Source organism: Panicum virgatum, chromosome 9K, assembly GCF_016808335.1.
Source record: "Panicum virgatum strain AP13 chromosome 9K, P.virgatum_v5, whole genome shotgun sequence".
Taxonomy (NCBI): domain Eukaryota; kingdom Viridiplantae; phylum Streptophyta; class Magnoliopsida; order Poales; family Poaceae; genus Panicum; species Panicum virgatum.
In genome coordinates, this window is record NC_053144.1 from 11,757,252 (window position 1) to 11,777,353 (window position 20,102).

The 20,102-nt window shown below is 49.3% G+C and overlaps 1 protein-coding gene across 1 annotated transcript; it reads right to left on the minus strand.

Moving 5' to 3' along the window:
* Nucleotides 1-11,994: 11,994 nt before the first annotated feature.
* Nucleotides 11,995-12,513, minus strand: LOC120647709. The gene has a single exon (XM_039924568.1). The coding sequence runs from the start codon at nt 12,511-12,513 to the stop codon at nt 11,995-11,997; it is 519 nt and encodes a 172-aa protein (XP_039780502.1).
* Nucleotides 12,514-20,102: the final 7,589 nt, after the last annotated feature.

Consider the following 20,102-nt stretch of genomic DNA (forward strand, 5'->3'; position numbering starts at 1 on the left):
GCTGATCAAACAGAATATCAATCCGGGGAAGGGGATATTTATTCTTGATTGTGACGGCATTTAGAAGTCTGTAGTCCACACACAACCTGAGGCTTTCATCCTTCTTTTTCACAAAGAGTGCAGGACAGCCCCAGGGTGACTTGCTAGGACGGATGTAGTCCTTATCAAGCAATTCCTGCAATTGTTTCTTTAGCTCCGCTAGCTCATTGGGTGGCATCCGATAAGGTCTCCTAGATATCGGTGCCGTACCCGGTTGCAATTCAATGGCAAATTCCACATCACGGTCCGGTGGCATCCCGGGTAGATCCTCTGGAAAAACGTCCGGGTACTCGCGCACCACTGGTATGTCAGCCAAAACTTTGCCCTCAGTGTGATTCACAGTGGAAGTGGTTGACTCGAGGTTCTTTAAAGACAAGGTCATAGACTCTTGGTCAGATGATTTTATGTGCACCGAATGTGCATTAGTGTCCAAAAGAACTCCTTGTTCCTTCATCCAATTCATGCCAAGTATAATATCCACTCTTTGAGTTGGGAGTACTATAAGATGTGCTATAAATCCTTTTCCTTGTAACTGGAGAGGTACTCGCCTGACAACTTGGTTGGTAATTAATTGACCCCCGGGCGAATGAATATTGTATGGATTTGGCATGTTCTCTATTTTCAATCCCAGCCTAATGGCGCACTCCTTGGTAATGAACGTATGAGATGCCCCAGAGTCAAACAATATAGTGACGGGATGATCGTTTACAGAAAACGTACCCGCCATCACCGGAGCTCCCTCAGGAATACCATCGAGGGTGGTGTAGTGCACTTGCCCAGGCTTGAAGTGGGCCACACTCTGCTTCTGACCCTGCTGACTCAATTGCTGGCCTTGCTTGGGTGGCATTGGACAATTCCGTGCAAAATGACCCAACTGTCCGTAGTTGTAACACGGAAACAGGTTGGGGCGCAACCCCGGCTGCTGCACCCAGACCTTCTGTTCATTCTGCTGAGAAGCAGGAGGCCTGACCGTCCCCTATGGCTGAGCGTACTGAGGGGGCCTGTATCCCCACTGCTGCTGTGGCTGGTGCTGAAAGGGGGCTCGCTGTGGGCCCGACTGCACCAAGCGAAACCTCTGAGGGGCACTGCTAGAAGATCCCGCCGCCGGTGCCTTTCTCTTCTTCTCTGCCCTGTGAGCCAGGTGGGCGTCCTCCTGTATGATAGCCCCATTGACTAGCTCACTGAAACTGTCGAATCTGACCATCGCCAAGCGATCCTGGAGCTTGGTACTGAGCCCCTGCCTGAAACAGGCCTGCTTCTTCTCATCAGTATCCACATGGTACCCAGCATACTGTGAGAGGGTGTTGAATCCTTGGGAGTACTGTAGTACACTGTTATTGCCCTGGCTCAATGCCAAGAACTCGGTGAGCTTCCTGCGAATAACCCCTGCAGGAATATGATGCGCTCTGAAGGCTTCCTTGAACTGTTCCCAAGTGAAACGGGTGTCCGCGGGAAACATTGCCACATGATTGTCCCACCATGTGCGTGCTGGGCCCCTAAGCTGCTGAGCGGCAAATCCTGCCTTATCCCCATCATTGTACTGGTGCAGGGTGAATTTGGACTCGATAGTCCGAAGCCAGCTGTCTGCCTCCAGCGGTTCATCCGCTTTATGGAAGAGCGGTGGTTGAGTAGCCAGAAACTCTGGATATCCAGGAGCAGGCGGCTGGTGGTGATGTCCAGGCTGCGGCGCTCTGCCCTGCGCCACAAGCTCACGGAGGAGTGCCGTCTGCTCATCGCGCCCAGTGAGCATGGCCGCAATGGCCTGGGCCAACTCAGGAGGGTTCGGTGGTTCTCCCATTCTGCATTCAACCATGACGAGGTTAGTTCATCATCCAGATAAATTAAGACAAAACCGATAACAACTAATCCTTGCTAGTCATGGCACAATGCAGAATGTAGGGCTTCAAAACAATTCTGAATAATGCTTGTAGGCGGGGCCAGGCGATCGACCGGCGTCACCAATTGGTCTGACCGAGCTGCCCTGGTCCAGCCAAAAATGGTACGGCGGACCGTCCGCAGTACATGGGCGGACCGTCCGCAGTAACAAAAATCCAGCTAACCGGACTGTCCGCAGAGAGTCCGCGGACCGTCCGCTGTACACAACGCCAACCAGACTCAGTTCCATCCGGTTTTGGTAATTTTTTCTAAATGTCCGGCGGACCGTCCGCGGCACCTGACCGGACTGTCCGCTGAACACACTTTAAACTACGCGACAGTGCCTCTGGTCCGGCCGACGACACTTTCACAACCTTTCACGCCTCCCCACCGGCTCCTACGGAAAAACCCAAAAATACTACAACAAAGAGATGCATGCTCGCCCTGCGCTCAAAATCCATTTTTATATTTTTAGAAAAACTTGAAATTAGTCCTGCCTGTACCACCCTCGGTGCGTTTCGTCTCTGATACCAGCTGTGACAGAACCGCGAAATTAAAACTCTAATTAAGCGTAATGGCCGTCATTTGAACACATCGGGCTCATTAGCTTAACGGCTTAATTTGGCGATCCTTTCTCAACCCACGTCCCGATCGAAACATCACCGATAGTCCCACGCGAAGGTGGGCGCAGATGGTACAAGCACGACACATAATTGAAAGTACAACTAATATACATAAGACTTTACCTTAAGATTTACAAACCAAGTTGAATAAATACATAATTTACAAACTTCGTAAGACTGAGATCCGGGTCCAACTAGAGGAAAGGGCCTACAATTACCAAAAATGTGCCCTAGGGAGATCCCTAACTAAACGTCTGGCTCCACGACCTCCCATCCATCGGCATCCCGACGGATGAACTTGGCGCAGCAAGGGCAGAAGTCTATGTCTGCGTGTCCTGAAATAATGTTGGCAACAAACCCTGAGTATTCTAATACTCAACAAGGCTTACCCGACCAGTGGGTATACTTAGCCCACATATCTAGACATGCAAGGCTTTTGGCTGGTGGTTATTTTGCAGAAAAAGGCAACTAGAGTAATTCCTTACTTTCAATATTTTAGCTTCAAGTTCTATACGAATGAACTCTTATCTAATATTTGCAAAGACCTACTATAGCAATCATGGTGATGCAAGCAAAATAATTCAATGAGCTCAATACTTTTATATCAACATACCTAACTCAGATTCTACATTTATGCTACGGTGTGACAAAGAGACCAAGGCCCTCATAACCGCGAGACACGGCGAATCGATCCGATTTAACCTTGCAAGGTGGACCTAACCAACACGGCACGTATAAGCCCCGTCGGACCACACGCACCAACCCTTCCCCTCCCCGCCTCGAACTACAGGACTGCCCCACCATCATATGGTCAGCCGAGCTCAACATGAGACCACCAAAAGTAATACATGCATCCCCATTTCTCTGCGACTACTCGACTACCCCAGGAGGTGAGATGGAGTCCTGTACTTTCGAAACAAGGCAGTACTAGGCTTACCGGTTTCGACTACCTCCTACTCCCGGCATGCGGTTAGTACAATTCAATCCCCAATCAGCACTGCCACAACGACCGGTCCTTAATCGACACAGACGGGGCTAAGACACCCAGGAACCCTGTCCTGCTGCCATCCCTATCCATCATCCCCGCCCGGTCACTCATTTCCATATCCATTTCAAAAACAATCCTCAAATACTAAATTATATTTAAAGATAATAATGTATCTCGCGAGTAACCGGAAATTACTCGGCTTCTACATCCTACATCTCGCGAGTGCAGGAGACCACTCGTCTTCTACCGGTAACATTAAGCTTAGCACAACTATCGTCCTATACATGCTAGTATAACTCAGGGAATCCTATGGATCATGCAACTAGGGTTTCAAACAATTCCTGAACTTAATGCACAAGTAATAGAAACATACATAGGTGTCATAATTTAAAATACTAGGATATGCACCGGGGCTTGCCTTGCGCCTGCTGCTCAACACCGGGGCCAGACGGCCCTTGGGCCGGGTGCTCACACTTCTCCCCTTGGGCTTGCGTCGGCTGCTCTTGTGGTGCCGCAATCACCTCAAAGACGGCTCCCTCAGATGCGGATGCTACACGTATGCATATGAATTAAATGAGTACAGCCCAAGGATGTAACTGTTTTACTTTAACTGAAATACCCTGCGGACTGTCCGCGCCCAAGTGGCGGACTGTCCGCCGTACTATCCTACCAACCCATCAGAGGCAACAACGTCTCTGGAACTCTTTTCCATTCTACCTGCGGACTGTCCGGCCACCCCTGGCGGACCGTCCGCAGTTCTAACACTCAATCCACCAGAGACGAAAACGTCTCTGGACAATTTCCTAGACTCTACTGCGGACTGTCTGCGCCCATGTGGCGGACCGTCCGCAGTTCACCCCTGCGAACCCCCAGAGATGACATCGTCTCTGGAACAATTTCAAACCTCAACGGCGGACCGTCCGCTCCCCTATAGCGGACTGTCCGCAGTCAACCTTGCAAAAACAACCAGAGGCAACATTGTCTCTGGACAAAAACTAACCTGACTGGCGGACCGTCCGCGCCTCCCAGGCGGACCGTCCGCGATAACTAATTTCTGACCCACGCCCTAGGCGGCAGCAAGGGCGGCGGCGACGGCGGAGGCCGTGCTCCGGCGCCGGCGACACGCCATGGAAGGGGGAAAAGGCTGTGAAGCATAAGGAACTCACCACAAATCCATTCCCGCGGTCGGTTCGAGTGGAGGACGACCGGAGAGGCGGATCGACGGTGGAGCAAACTTCAAGCACCTCCAATGGTGTCCGGCGATAGTGGGGGCGATTCCGGCCGGGGAGAAGCCGGTCTAGAGTTTGGGGAGGGTGGAGGAGGTGCCGAGGAAGGTTCCTGCACGAGGAATCTAGGTTCGGTGGGCGGAGGAGGGAGATCGACGGTGAGGGGCTCCGTCGGGGCGAGCGGTCAAGCTTCGCTCGGCTCTGGACGAAATGAGAAGGAAGAGAGAAATGACAGGTGGGTCCCACGACCATCCAGATAAATATCTGGGCGACGCCTCGCGGACTGTCCGCCGTCACCTCGCGGACTGTCCGCGTGGCGGTTGTTACACTGGTGTGTTACGGTTACGGACCAGCGCTACTAGCGGCGTGCGTGGCCGCAGCGTGGCGGGGCCGCGCGCGGAGCTGCGGTGCGTGGGGCGGCGGCGGGCCCCGGCGCACGGCTGCAGCAGCGGCTGGGGGCTGGGGCCGTGGCGGCGCGCAGAATAGCGGTGCTGTGTGGTGTGGTAGTGTTTTTTTTTGGGCCAACACTGCCCATTCTGGAACCGGCGGTGTTGGTTCGGACTGTCAGGTTTGGAACTGGCGGTGATGACCTCCTCCATACGATGATGATTGTTTTGAACTGGTGGTGAGGAGCGTTGGAATAGTGAAGCTCTCTCCTCGAGCTCCCACGGGGACAGCATTGCCGGCGGCCAAAGTATTCCGATCGGTTTCGAAACCATCTCCCGCGCGCGGTCTACTTGACTCCATCCATTCTGCAGCCGTCATGAGGAAGCGTACACTATTAGGCTTTGTGGTCATCAAGACCTTAAGATTTGTACACTATTAAGCTTTGTGTTGCTCAGGGTGCATCAACTCCCCCATCTTTGTGATACATCAATATAGACACTTGCATGCATACTTTAGCTTCTTTTTGGAGAGCCAATCCCAAACTTGTGCCCTAATAATAGTATATAGTTTTTTATTGTATATTGAGTAGACATTCAGTACAGGAAACATATATTTATATGTAAACGTGAAAAAAAAATAAACATCATTGTCCAAATGTAACATTGGCACGATTTTCACTGACCGTGTCGTTGCGGAACATTCACATTTCCTTACTCTGAAGCATATATAATGCTCGAAGCTTTCGTACCTGCCTCTCCAATCATGTAGTTCAAATAGGACAAATATACGCATCAATGTGATTGTACGCTAAATTAGGAGTGCTCACGATCGCGGTAGCCAAAGGAACTGCACCAGCTACCCTAAAGCGGATTGAATGGTATTCCTTCACACTGTACAAGCATACACTATTCAGTTTTCACCAATATCTTAGTCCCCTAGTTCATCCGAGAACATTGGCCATTGTGACTGTTTCAGTCTATATTGCATGGAGAACGCAAGGCATATTGCTGCAGTTCTATATTTATAACTAGTGATGTGACCCGCGCATTTACACGGCTAGTATTGATATTCTAAATATATCTTGCATTTTTTTATCTAATTATTATTTATAAATTTAAATATTTCTCATCACGTGCTACTTACTTCAGTAATCAAGAGTGCTTCGCTACTGCTAGTGCAGTGGTGCCTCCTTTTCCATATATCTTTCTTTGTCAGAAGTGCACAACTCTAATCCTGTCACGACTGCCTGTCTCCTCGATCTTAGCTACTATTATTCTCTAGTAGCAGTAATTATCTACCAGCCCTTGATGCTGCCCACTGCTCAGTTCAACTGACTCAGCTGTTCCTTTGCCAGCTTCCCTACTTTATGATCTTCTTGGTTGTTTGTTGCTACTATGTTTAATTCTGCCGTTTGTTGCATGACGCCATGCCTCTATGGCCTAGTTTTTGTTGGGGAACAATCGATTCAAGTTTCTTGTCTTTTGGAAGCCAACAAATCTCCATAGTGCAGAGCACAAGATTCTGTTCAGATTTTCAGGAACCTATGTTCATGTTCAAGCCTGGTGAGCTTACTATACCAATCATGGTATGTTCGATATTGTTCTGGTTCCTGATCTGTTTGTGGTGTTAATTTTTTTTGAGCTTGTGGTATTAATTGTGAGGTGCGGTAGTGTCTTATAGCATTGTTGGCAACAAACTTTTGGAGTAATGTCAAGGACCCTCCCTCGGCAAGGATAGGGATGCAGGAGGGTTGCGAAAAAGGGTTAGGTTGGACGTGTAGTGACCTTGTGCTTGCATTGGGCTTGTGGACATGCACGTTCAAACATCATCATAGGCAGTAGGTGATGGACAATCTCCACACTCCACGGAGAATGAAGAAGCTTGCTGCGCGGCGCTTACTCTTGCTCTTAGCCCCCAACTCTGTGATCCTCATCGCTGGCCCAACTTTGGCCACCCTCTCATCATGATCACCGCAGGTCAGGTGGTAGTCTAATATAGCGCAAAACCTAGAATTATCTTGTTTATTTTGACTAATAATAATATAATCGTGAAGTGCATTTGGGATTTTGTTAATATAATAAAATATACGTGTGGTAAAACATGTTAATTGTTTGTTTAGCTAGTATATGCACGATATGTAGTTTGATATGCAAAACGATGGATAGATTTATATTTATAAATAGAAATATATTTTAATGGCACTGGTGGGTAATTTATAAACATGTATATGGATATTTTAGGTTAATTTTTTCGTAATGGCAGTGGCGGGTAATTTTAATTTTTTTTATTAATGTGAGTGAACGTGGAGACTCCATTTGTTGGCCAAATAATAAGATAATAGATGGAGTGGTAACCAGGGGCGGATACAGGAGGGGGGGCTAGGGGGGCTCAAGCCCCCCCAAGCTCCCCTAATTACACGTAAAACACTGTAGCAAGACTTCCAAATCACCATTAAATCTTCACACAAATCAACATCTATATTGTTTCAGCCCCCCTTGCCTCCAATTCTGCATCCGCCACTGGTGGTAACTACTCCAATGGATGAGCCCTCCTAACTCGTCATGCATAAAGGCTGCTCCACTTTGTAGGAACGCCACAGCTAATGCATGGGCAAGATCACTGTTCAAACATTCGTGGGGGCATGATATGGATGCTCCGTCCTTTATAGGGACGGCGGCGCCACGTACGTCCACAGCCCAGAGTGCCAGACGGTGCGCTGTCTCGGCCGCGCGCGGCATGCTTTGAGCCTTTTGACTACGGCATGTGCTGGTGCGCAGCGGAGCAGGCAGCGTGGGCCGGCCGGGCAGGAGCGCGGCTTTGCCCGAGGCCCCGAGAGATCTCCCGGCCCGGGACAACACTGCCGGCGGGCAACGCCAACTCCTCCTGGCCTGGTCGGTCCAAGGCCACTGCAACGGGCGGCCTCCTCAGAGGAGGCTCCTCTCTTGTTATTCATCCGCCAGGACGTGGCTAACGATGATGGCATGGAGGAGGAGGAGGAGGAGGACGACGACGTGACCACGCGGCTGCTACCCGACGATGTCTGACCATGATGAATGAATGAAGATTATAGCACGAAATACTTGTGGAGAACATGGGTCTGTTTGGAGAATTAGTTCTTAGATTAATTTGAGGACTAAAGTCTAGCTCTTAAATTATTTCTCTAAACTAGCCACTAAAGTTGCTTGGATCCATAGAATAATTTGAGAACCAAAGCATATACCACATTTTTTTTGCTTTTTAGCCCTTTTCGGAAAAGATTTTCACATATAGGTCCTTTAGTGTCGGACTGGGAGGGGGGGAGAGAGAGAGGAGTTAGGGAAGATTAGGGTTTTCTTCGTTATATAGTGTTCTCAGCGAATGGATTCATGCGTTCATTTGGGCTGGGCCGAATTTTCTGAGGCGGACACTTTGTACATGTCTGCCTCCGTAAATGATTAACCGAGGCGGTTGTTTTAACCGCATCAGTTAATAAAACAACCGCCTCGGATAATCTATTTTGCGAGGCGGTTTTTTTAACCGCCTCGGTTAATAAAAATTGAACGCCTCGGTTAATCGCAGGCATTAACCGAGGTGGTTTTTTTAACGTGCCCGCCTCCGAGGCTTTTTCAAAGCGCCTCGGTTAATCAGTTTTTGTAGTAGTGTACCACAAGTTCGGAGTCTTGCTGCACATGACTCACCCCAAAATGATTATTTGACGCGCCTGCGTCAGGCTATCACTCTGCTTGCTCCGTATGTTTTTACCATGTGATTGAGCAACACCATGTTGCGTTGTGGGCTTGTGGCATATGCAGAGATTTAACATCACGAGTACGAGAAAAAAGCCACGAAATATACACCAAACCAAAACATCTCACATACCCTTTATTCCTCCCTCCTCTCCAAGCACCTAGGCACATTTTTTTCTTGTCTGACATACACTGGGTCCATCCATGTAGTTAGCAGGATACAGAGCAAAACCTCCATGGTCCTGCAAAGCCTGCCAACACATGGCTGCTTGACGAAACTACACGACACCGGAGGCGAGCTCCATGGGGAACAACTAGCTAGCTAGAACAACACACACAAATACTGCCAGCGGGCAAACAAACACACAATCAGTACGGCAAGGACACGCTCCCATGGAAACCATCTAATCTAAACTAGAGCATCGATGGCCTCAGTAGTCACTTCTGATCGATGGATGGAGAGACGGCCGTCAGAGGTCTTGGTGCAGCGGTGCCGCGCCTGCGCCTCCTTCTCCAGCTTCCTTGATGGCGATGCCGATCTCGTCGTCGTCTTCCTCGCCGCTGTCGTCTTCGCCATGGTCCCGGCCTAGGCCGACACATAGCTCTCTCGGCCGCTTGAGAAGGTTGAGGATGGAAAGTGCCTGGGCCGCATTGTGGACGCCGATCCTCTCGAGCCCCTTGGCCTGCTCCACGCCTTCTCCACCCCACGCGCCGGTCGCCTCCCACCGAAACACGAGGTACGACAGGTCCACCCAGCGCGGCACGAGCTCAGCCTGCTCCCTGGTGATGAAGGTCTCGCTCTCCCAGTCTCCGCCGAACGCCTCGCGGATCGGCTTCCACCGCAGCGCCTCCGACGTCATCACCATCAGCCTGACCAGCGCCGCCGCCGCCGCCTCGGCGCTGTTGGAGCTGCCCAGAATCAGTAGCTAGCACGAGATCACGGACTCCGGCGAGAACTCACGTGGACGCACACACGAGACAGAAGCTAGCTCTGGAAGTGGACACACACACGAACACAGACTTGCGGCGACGAACGCCCCGGCCGGCGAACGGCCTGTATGTTGGCCTCTGTATTCAACTCACGGAACAAGTAAATGACTACAGGATCTTATAGACCCAGGCGACAACGTGACGCACCCGTCGAGCAACGTCCTGAACTCCGAGTCTCCCGCACACGCCGCACGATCTGCATGCCCAGCCACTAACCGTTGCATGCCGTGCCTCCACGATCCGCATGAGACGCGTGACCCTATCCTGATGCAGCTAACAACCTGAATACTAACTCCACTAGCAGTTGCATGCACACACATGCTGCCAAACTAACAGGCTAATTCTATGTGCATGCGACTCCCTGGCCATAGGCGTGCACACGACACGCTTCCGGCCACAAGCTAATGCAAAACACGTCTAACACATGACGTGATTAAAACATGTCTATCCTACATGCAAGACTCAAGACTAACTCAAGTCATGATTATTTCTAACATTGCCTCCCCTAATCTTGCCTTGCGTACTCAACGCAATCACAGAAGAGTTGGCTCATCATCGGCCGTCGCAAGTAGCGCCTCTTCCTGCTTCTTCTTGGGACATTCATCATTCATGAGCGAAATGTCCACGCTTGCCGCAGTTGTAGCACTTGCCTTTCTTGTTCTTTGACTTGCGCTCGCCGTTCTCGGAGTAGGTGCTGCTGCTCCCGTCGTCGTCGCCGCCGCCTTCCTTGCCGCCGCGCTTGTCGCCGCCGCCGCCACTGCGCTCCTTGCTGCGACGTTGGCGGCAACGCGCCTCCCACTGATCCTCCGTGAGCAGCAGACGCCCGGCACCATCCTCGACCGCCTGGACACCGCAGCAGCGTTCCTCCGCCACACGCAACCTGCCGACAAGTTCCTCCAGCGACAAGGTCTTCAAGTCGCCGAACATCTCGATGGAGCACGCGATCTGGTTGAGCCTTGCCGGCACAACCCGCAGCATCTTCTTCACGACGCGCTCATCCCCCATTGTCTCCCCCAACTCGCGCAGCTTTGCAGCAAGGGAGCCAATCCTCACAGCAAAGTCTTCAATGGACTCACCATCCTTGAACGTTATGTTCTCGAATTGCTGGATGAGATGTTGCGCCTTGGCTTCCTGCACACGCACGTCTCCCTTCCGCAGCGACTTGATCGCCGCCCAAGCGTCCTTGACCGTCTTCTTCACGGCGAGCCCGGACTTCATCTCCGGCGGCACACCACGCAGGATAACGGCCAGCGCCTGGCGATCCTTGCTGCGCTTGGCGGTGCCGCTCTCCACGGCATCCCAGAGCTCCATGCCCTCAAGGTTGACTTGTACCTCGAGCGCCCACTCGTGGTAGTTCGCCTTCGTCAGCTTCAGGATTTCTCCATTGACGGCGATGACGCGCTCCACCACGACCGTACGAGCTGCTACCATCACCCTTGTCACCACCACCGGCCATCGCCGTCGCCGCCGGTGCTCTGCGCGGGATCACGCGCTTCTTCCTCGACGGCTCTCGTGGTGGACGGATAGAAACACCATAGTGCATACGCCGGCTCTGATACCAAATGTTGGAGCTGCCCAGGATCAGTAGCTAGCACGAGCTCACGGACTCCGGCAAGAACTCACGTGGACGCACACACGAGAGAGAAGCTAGCTTTGGAAGTGGACACACACGAACACAGACTTGCGGCGACGAACGCCCCGGCCGGCAAACGGCCTGTATGTTGGCATCTGTATTCAACTCACGGAACAAGCAAATGACTACAGGATCTTATAGACCCAGGCGACAACGTGACGCACCCGTCGAGCAACGTCCTGAACTCCGAGTCTCTCGCACACGCCGCACGATCTGCATGCCCAGCCACTAACCGTTGCATGCCGTGCCTCCACGATCCGCATGAGACGCGTGACCCTATCCTGATGCAGATAACAACCTGAAGACTAACTCCACTAGCAGTTGCATGCACACACATGCTAGCCAAACTAACAGGCTAATTCTATGTGCATGCGACTCCCTAGCCATAGACGTGCACACGACACGCTTCCGGCCACGAGCTAATGCAAAACACGTCTAACACATGACGTGATTAAAACATGTCTATCCTACATGCAAGACTCAAGACTAACTCGAGTCATGATTATTTCTAACAGGCGCCGCGCTCCGGGGCCGTCGTGCCCGGGCGGGAGAGCGCCCGGATCGCCTCCAGCGCCGACGCCCTCCCCAGAGGCACCGCGGGGAGGTTCTGGTGGCCGCCGACGAGGTGGTCGTACGAGGCGTTGAAGGGGAGCGTGGTCGAGTTGGGGAAGAGCGGCTCGAAACCGGGGAACGCGTGCCAGAGCCCGGCGCCGTCGGCAAAGGCCATCACGCCGGCGTCGGCGTTCGAGAGCGCCAGCGTGACGCGGTCCTCGTCGGAGCAGCCGGCGAGGTGGAGCTTTATGGTTCTCCCCGGCGGGGTCCCGTCCTCGGCGTCCTTGATGGACAGGTACCTGTGGCCCTCGAACTCCAGGATCGGCGGGTTGTCGCTCAAGGTGCGGTGGAGCGCATCGAACAGCTCCCCGTGCGGCCGGGTGCACAGGTTGCAAATCAGGTGGACGTCGACGGCTTCGTACCCCGCCTCGGCGAGGAAGAACGCCCTGCTGGATGCTACCGCGAGCAGGAGCATGAGGATTGAGGAGGGGCGTGTAGGGAAACGGGTAGGCTACGCTAGCATCACTACCGCATAAACCCAAGATACTTGCGAGTAGAAGATCAGATCGTTACCACTAGACGCACAGCGCAGCGGAAGAAGTCGCGCATCGATGTAGAGGAATTAGTCGATCACGTCCCACGAACCGAGCTCCTCGTACTTGATCCCAGCAGCCGATCAGCGCAGCAGTCGCAGCAGCGCCTCCACGGAGTCCACACGTACGGGGATGAAACGCCGGGCGTCGGTGTGCTAGCACCGCACGCACGGCAAGGGCGGCGGCCGAGAGAGAGGGAGGGGTGGCGGCTAGGGAGGTGGCGTGGCTCAGGTCATCGCCCCCCTAGCCCCTCCCTCATATATATAGGGCGTACTAATGAGCTTCTATCTCATAGGCCCATTAGTAACCCTAATCCCTCTTGGATCAATATCCACTTGGGCCTTTAAATCGTATTGTGATGATGGGATCTTGGGCATATCACCAACAATCTCCCACTTGCACTAGAGACAATCATACATGCAAGCTTTCCAACATTCCAAACCCCTTAAGTGTGTGACCCGTTAGGTTCATGTGTAGGTGGTCGTGATCGGAAATCATTTCCGAATCACAAGTCAATAGCGGCACCTAGCAGGACATAGTGACTCACAAATACACATAAAGATCATATCGGCCGAACCTTAGATATACTCATACACCGATCCCTTTGCCACACGATACCAGTCAAGCTCAAAGCGAGATGCGTGCCACCTTTGTGATAGCTCGACCATTCTCTCGATCTAATAGTGGATTCTATTCATAACTAACCTTTAGTCATCATGATTAACTCTTTAATCACTTTGGCATGGCCATGCACTTTCAAATCCAACTATCTCGAGGGGCCCAGAGATATCTCTCCCGTTATCTAGGAGGGGCAAATTCCATCTTGATCCGCTCACATCCCATTCCATGTTTCATGACATACCTGTAAGCTGCTTTTGTAACTACCCAGTCACGGAGTAGTGTTTAGCAGCCCCAAGATGCACCACTACACACAGTGAGAAACAATGGCGATCTCAGGTCTAAGGATTCAGTAGGTATAACACTCAAGAACAACTGATGGCACATACAAAATAACAATCCCAACATTGTCTTGGCGTGGGTCAATCCAACACCATGTTCACCAACATGTGTCCACATCATTAATCCGATATCTCCATATCCATGATCCGTGAAACATGATCATCAATTAATGCATGTGCTAGTCTCAACGTCGTTGTTGTCCCACACAGCGACATAAACTAGGGATAATTTAGAATCATATCATTTTGAACAAAGAGTTTCACGAACAAGTCACATACTTGATAATCAATGTAAAATAATCATCCATGGAACAAATAACAATTATTTATCATTACATAAACATACTCATAACACAAAATCTCCCACGCACACTAGAATCACTGATGTAAGTATCTAATACCCATAGATCTCATGTGCGCCTCATGCTTTGGTTGTGGGAGAGGCTTCGTCAACGGATCAGCAACGTTTGAATCCGTGTGCACCTTGCAAACCTTCACATCACCTCTCTCAACAAAGTTACGGATGAGGTGATACTTTCGCAGTATATGTCTGGACTTCTTAGTTGTTCTAGGCTCCTTTGCTAGTGCAACGGCACCACTATTATCACAATAGAGGTCCACTGGACTGGACGCACTAGGAACAACACCCAAGTCAGAAACAAACTTTCTGATCCATACAGCTTCTTTTGCAGCTTCGGAAGCTGCAATATACTCGGCCTCTGTCGTCGAATCAGCCACCGTATCTTGCTTGGAACTCTTCCAGCTCACTGCCCCACCATTGAGGCAGAAAACAAAACCGGATTGCGATTTGGAGTCATCTTTGTCTGTTTGAAAACTAGCATCGGTGTAACCCTTTACAAGGAGCTCATCTTCGCCTCCAAATATTAGGAACATATCCTTAGTTCTTCTCAAGTACTTAAGGATACTCTTTACAATTGTCCAGTGAGGTTCACCGAAATCTGACTGATACCTGCTCGTAACACTTAGAGCAAAGGAAACATCTGGGCGCGTGCAAAGCATAGCATACATGATCGACCCTATGGCTGAAGCATAAGGAATCGTACTCATCCTCTTTTGCTCATCAGGTGTCGTAGCACACTGACTCTTGCTTAGAGTAATGCCATGTGACATTGGCAAGAAACCTTTCTTGGAATCTTGCATATTGAACCGATTCAATATCTTGTCAATGTACGTGTCTTGGCCCAATCCAATTAGCCTTTTTGATCTATCTCTATAGATCCTAATACCCAGAATATAAGCCGCCTCTCCTAAATCCTTCATCGAAAAACTCTTTTTCAATGAGGTTTTAACGGCTTCAAGCATTGGAATATCATTTCCGATCAGTAATATGTCATCCACATATAGGACCAGAAACACAAGTGCGCTCCCACTAGCCTTTTTGTAAACACAAGGCTCATCTTCATTCTTGATGAAGCCAAACCCTTTGACTACTTCATCAAAACGAATATTCCAACTCCGAGATGCTTGCTTAGATGTCCATTAAGAAAAGCGGTTTTGACATCCATTTGCCATATCTCATAGTCATAATATGCGGCAATTGCTAGGAGAATCCGAACAGACTTTAGCATTGCGACGGGCGAAAAGGTTTCCTCATAGTCAACACCTTGAATTTGTCGGAAACCTTTCGCCACCAATCGTGCCTTATAGATGTGAATATTTCCATCCATGTCTAATTTTTTTCTTAAAAATCCACTTACAGTCGACAGGTCTTACACTGTCAATCTGATCGACCAAGTTCCAAACTTGAATATCATGCATGGATTTTAACTCGGATTCCATGGCTTCAAGCCATTTATCGGAGTCGGGTCCCAGCATTGCTTCTTTGTAGGTCAAGGGCTCATCATTTTCCATCAATAATACATGGCGCTCCTCCGTAATAAGGAGGTTGAGCTTGTCAGTAGCGCGACGTGCCCTTATAGACCTTCGTGGGGCTGGTGCCTCAACTACGGGTTGTGCAACATCTTGCACATCCCGTGGATCTTCAGTGGGTGCTGAAACAGTTTCGGGTGTTTCCTGAATTTCTTCAAGTTGCACCTTGCTCCCACTAAATCCTTTTGAGAGAAACTCCTTTTCTAAGAAAACACCATTGCGAGCGACAAACACTTTGCCTTCCGCCTTATTGTAAAAATAATATCCTTTGGTTTTCCTAGGATACCCCACAAAGAAATATTTGTCTGACTTTGGAGTGAGCTTATCTGACATCAAACGTTTGACATAAGCCTCACATCCCCAAACTTTGAGAAAAGATAATCCGGGACGCTTCCCAGTCCATATCTCATATGGTGTCTTCTCAACAGACTTACTTGGAACCCTATTCAGTGTGAACGCAGCAGTTTCAAGAGCATAACCCCAAAATGACAATGGAAGATCAGCTTGGCTCATCATGGACCTAACCATGTCCAACAAGGTTCGGTTCCTCCGTTCGGATACCCCATTCCATTGAGGCGTTCCGGGCGGAGTTAGCTGCGGAATAATTCCACATTGCTTCAAATGATCACCAAATTCAAGGCTCAAATATTCTCCTCCACGATCAGATCGCAGAAATTTAATTGTCTTGCCTAATTGATTTTGTACTTCATTCTGAAATTCTTTGAACTTTTCAAACGATTCAGACTTGTGCCTCATTAAGTAGATATAGCCATATCTACTAAAGTCATCAGTGAAAGTAATGAAGTACTGAAAACCACCTCTGGCTATTGAGCTCATTGGTCCACATACATCGGTATGTACAAGTCCCAACAAGTCACTCGCCCTCTCACTCTGACCAGTGAAAGGCGATTTGGTCATCTTTCCAAGCAAACAAGACTCACATGTGTCAAATGATTCAAAATCAAATGAGCTTAACAATCCATCTTTATGGAGTTGTTCAATGCGCTTCTCATTTATATGACCTAAGCGACAATGTCAAATAAAAGTGGGATTCAAATCATTTGGTCTAAGCCTCTTAGTATTAATGTTACAGACAGATTTATTCTCAAGATCAAGAACATATAATCCATTCACCAATGGACAATGAGCATAAAAAATACCATTGCAAAAGATAGAACAACGTTTGTTCTCAATTACAATCTTAAAATCACCAACTTCTTCCAAACATGAAGAAGAAATAATGTTCTTGCTCAAAGCAGGAATGCAATAACAATTATTTAATTCCAAAACTAATCCGGAGGGTAGAGACAAGTGGTAGGTGCCGACCGCCAACACCGCAACCTTTGCGCCATTGCCGACCCGAACGTCCAACTCGCCTCTTGCAAATCTTCTAGTCTCACTTAGACCCTGCAACGATTTGCAAGTGTGAATCATCGATCCAGTATCAAATACCCATGATTCACTAGAAGATAATGCAATATTTATTTCTATAACATTTATACCTGAAGTGGAAGTCTCACTTCCCTTCTTCTTCTTCTTTTCTTCCAAGTACTTCTTGCAGTTCCTAGACCAATGTCCCTTTTCATGACAGTGGAAGCATTCATCTTCAGAAGTAGGGCCAGATTTGGCCTTAGGTGCTGGCTTTAGCTTAGAGCCTGAGGACTCACCACCGGAACTCTTTTCCTTGCCTTTACCTTTGGGATTAGGAGGCGTCCAACGCTTCCTCTTTTTGTTCCCCTTCTGAATCATCATCACATGATTGGGATTCTTCTTAATGCTCTCCTCTGCTGTTTTTAGCATCCCATGCAACTCACTCAATGTTTTATCCAAGCCATTCATCTGAAAGTTCATGATAAAAGGCTCATAGCTCGCCGGGAGCGACTGGAGAATAACATCAGTAGCCAAGTCTTGGTGAAGTTCAGAACCAAGTCTATCCAAAGTCTCAATATAACCAATCATTTTGATCACATGAGGACTGACTGGGCTACCTTCTGCCAGCTTGCACGCAAACAAGGATTTTGGGATATTGAACCTCTCAGTCCTGGCTTGGTTCTGAAACATCCCACGCAGCCCCTCGATCATGGTATGAGCATCCGCATGCTCATACTGCTTCTGCAGATCAGGGGACATGGTGGCGAGCATCAGACAGCTGACATCAAGTGAGTCATTGCAGTGCTTCTCATAAGCTCTGCGATCAGCAGCAGTTGCATTGTCAGGGAGATCATCAGGATATGGCTGCTCAAGAACATACTCCTTTTTCTCTTGTCTGAGAACAATTCTCAGGTTGCGGTACCAATCAATAAAGTTTGTTCCATTCAACTTTTCTTTCTCAAGAACAGAACGCAAATTGAAAGCGGAATTGTTACTGGCAGACATGATCTACAACATTAAAGTAAAGCAAGATTTCAGCACTAAGTTTATGTAAAGACTTTCATTAACTGATTTAACAAAAGACAACCTACTATATCAAAGTCATCTTCCCTCTAATGATATATAGTGGTTCAAGATCCATAATCACTTTAGCATCACGGCTAGAAAAATAGTGATACAGGTAAGTAACAAATTACTAATCACATCTCTATGTGACTCTTGTTTGTTGGGTGGCATCCAATGCCCCGGCCCCAACCCTATGCCTTAAAGCCCAAAACTGTTTTGATAGCTTTGCTGAGTAAACCAATACTATGCTTGTGAATGTCCGACATCCACCCTATACAAAAGTGATAGCTGAGGGTACTCTACTTTGGTAAACCTACCACACAACGATCAAAATTTATAGGTGCAGCTATTGGTAAAAGGCATCAAAAACCCAACCTTTTCTGAGGGAAGCTATTCTATCATGATTAAAGCATCCACCATATGTAAAAGCATGAAAGAATAGTATGACAGGAAAATAAACATCACAAGCATATAATCATATTATATTGTGAATAGTATGGCCTCTTGCATCACAATGGGCACCATCGCCATGGCTCCAAGGTGACCTCCATTGCCATCCGTCCTGTCTTGTGGTGATCATCATCGCCATCATGATTGAAGCCTCCATGAAAAGATACTAAGCTACTACATCTAATAGCTAGTGAAATAATTACATGAGGATTCAAACATCACAAGTCGACAAGCAGGTCGTTATACAATAATGGTGCAACCTCAACCCGGTTGTGTTAACTTGCGACACGCAGGCCGCACAAATCATCACATACATCATCACATGACATTGAGGTCATACCATTCACATCACACCCTGCAAAAACAAGTTAGGCGTACGACGTGTTCTACCAAAGTAGCGCTTGAGAAGCCGCTACAGCGAGAAAGCAACGGCGGTCAATCACCTCAAATCCGAGCCATTCATAATGCCTCAATTTTCACTAGGTCAATCACCTTGACCGTGCAAACTTTGCACTTGAGAAGACTGCATCTACACATGACCTTGATCTGTTGGTTCAATCTGCTGACTATGCACACAGTTAGTCCCGATGGTGATTCCAGCCGGTAGGGACATGTCGTATGCATAACAGAGAAAGAACACAAACTAATCTTTTGTCATATGCCGCGCAATCAACTCGCTCCAGTTTTAACCCCTTATGACCAATTGATCTAATCAAACCGTGCAAAAGTAATAGATCCAATCTACTACAACAACATATCACTTATATGCAAAAGATCCAGACCAAAAACTACGCAAGATGGCTCTGGTACCACTGTAGGGAAACGGGTAGGCTACGCTAGCATCACTACCGCATAAACCCAAGATACTTGCGAGTAGAAGATCATAGATCGTTACCACTAGACGCGCAGCGCAGCGGAAGAAGTCGCGCGTCGATGTAGAGGAAGTAGTCGATCACGTCCCACGAACCGAGCTCCTCGTACTTGATCCCAGTAGCCGATCAGCGCAGCAGTCGCAGCAGCGCCTCCACGGAGTCCACACGTACGGGGATGAAACGCCGGGCGTCGGTGTGCTAGCACCGCACGCACGGCAAGGGCGGCGGCCGAGAGAGAGGGAGGGGCGGCGGCTAGGGAGGTGGCGCGGCTCAGGTCATCGCCCCCCTAGCCCCTCCCTCATATATATATATAGGGCGTACTAATGGGCTTCTATCTCATAGGCCCATTAGTAACCCTAATCCTTCTTGGACCAATATCCACTTGGGCCTTTAAATCGTATTGTGATGATGGGATCTTGGGCATATCACCAACAGGGCGCGCCCGCCGCCGCTGCCGTGCCTCGGGCGGGCCGGGGACGGAGGAAAGGCACGCAGTGAGACATGAGTGAGACTGAGAGTTAGTGAGTAGGGGACGAAGTTTGTGACTTGTGAGTGTATATATGGTCAGATGTTCACTGTTCAGAGAGGGGCAGAGGGGGAATAATATTTTGTGTTGCAACTACACTACTACAGGACACAGTCCAAGATGCTTGTCCAGTTCATGGCGTGGGCCGGGGGCGCAAGAAAGGAAGCATAGCAGTATGAGCACGCAGCCGCCACTGCCGCGGACGAACGCAGGTGCCCCGCGATTTAAATGGAGATTAGGAGCGGAACGATAACTAGCGATCCAAGCAAACGCAACTGCACTAAACACAAACATGGACACAACGAACTATTTCCAAGCACGATCAAAATACAAAAGAC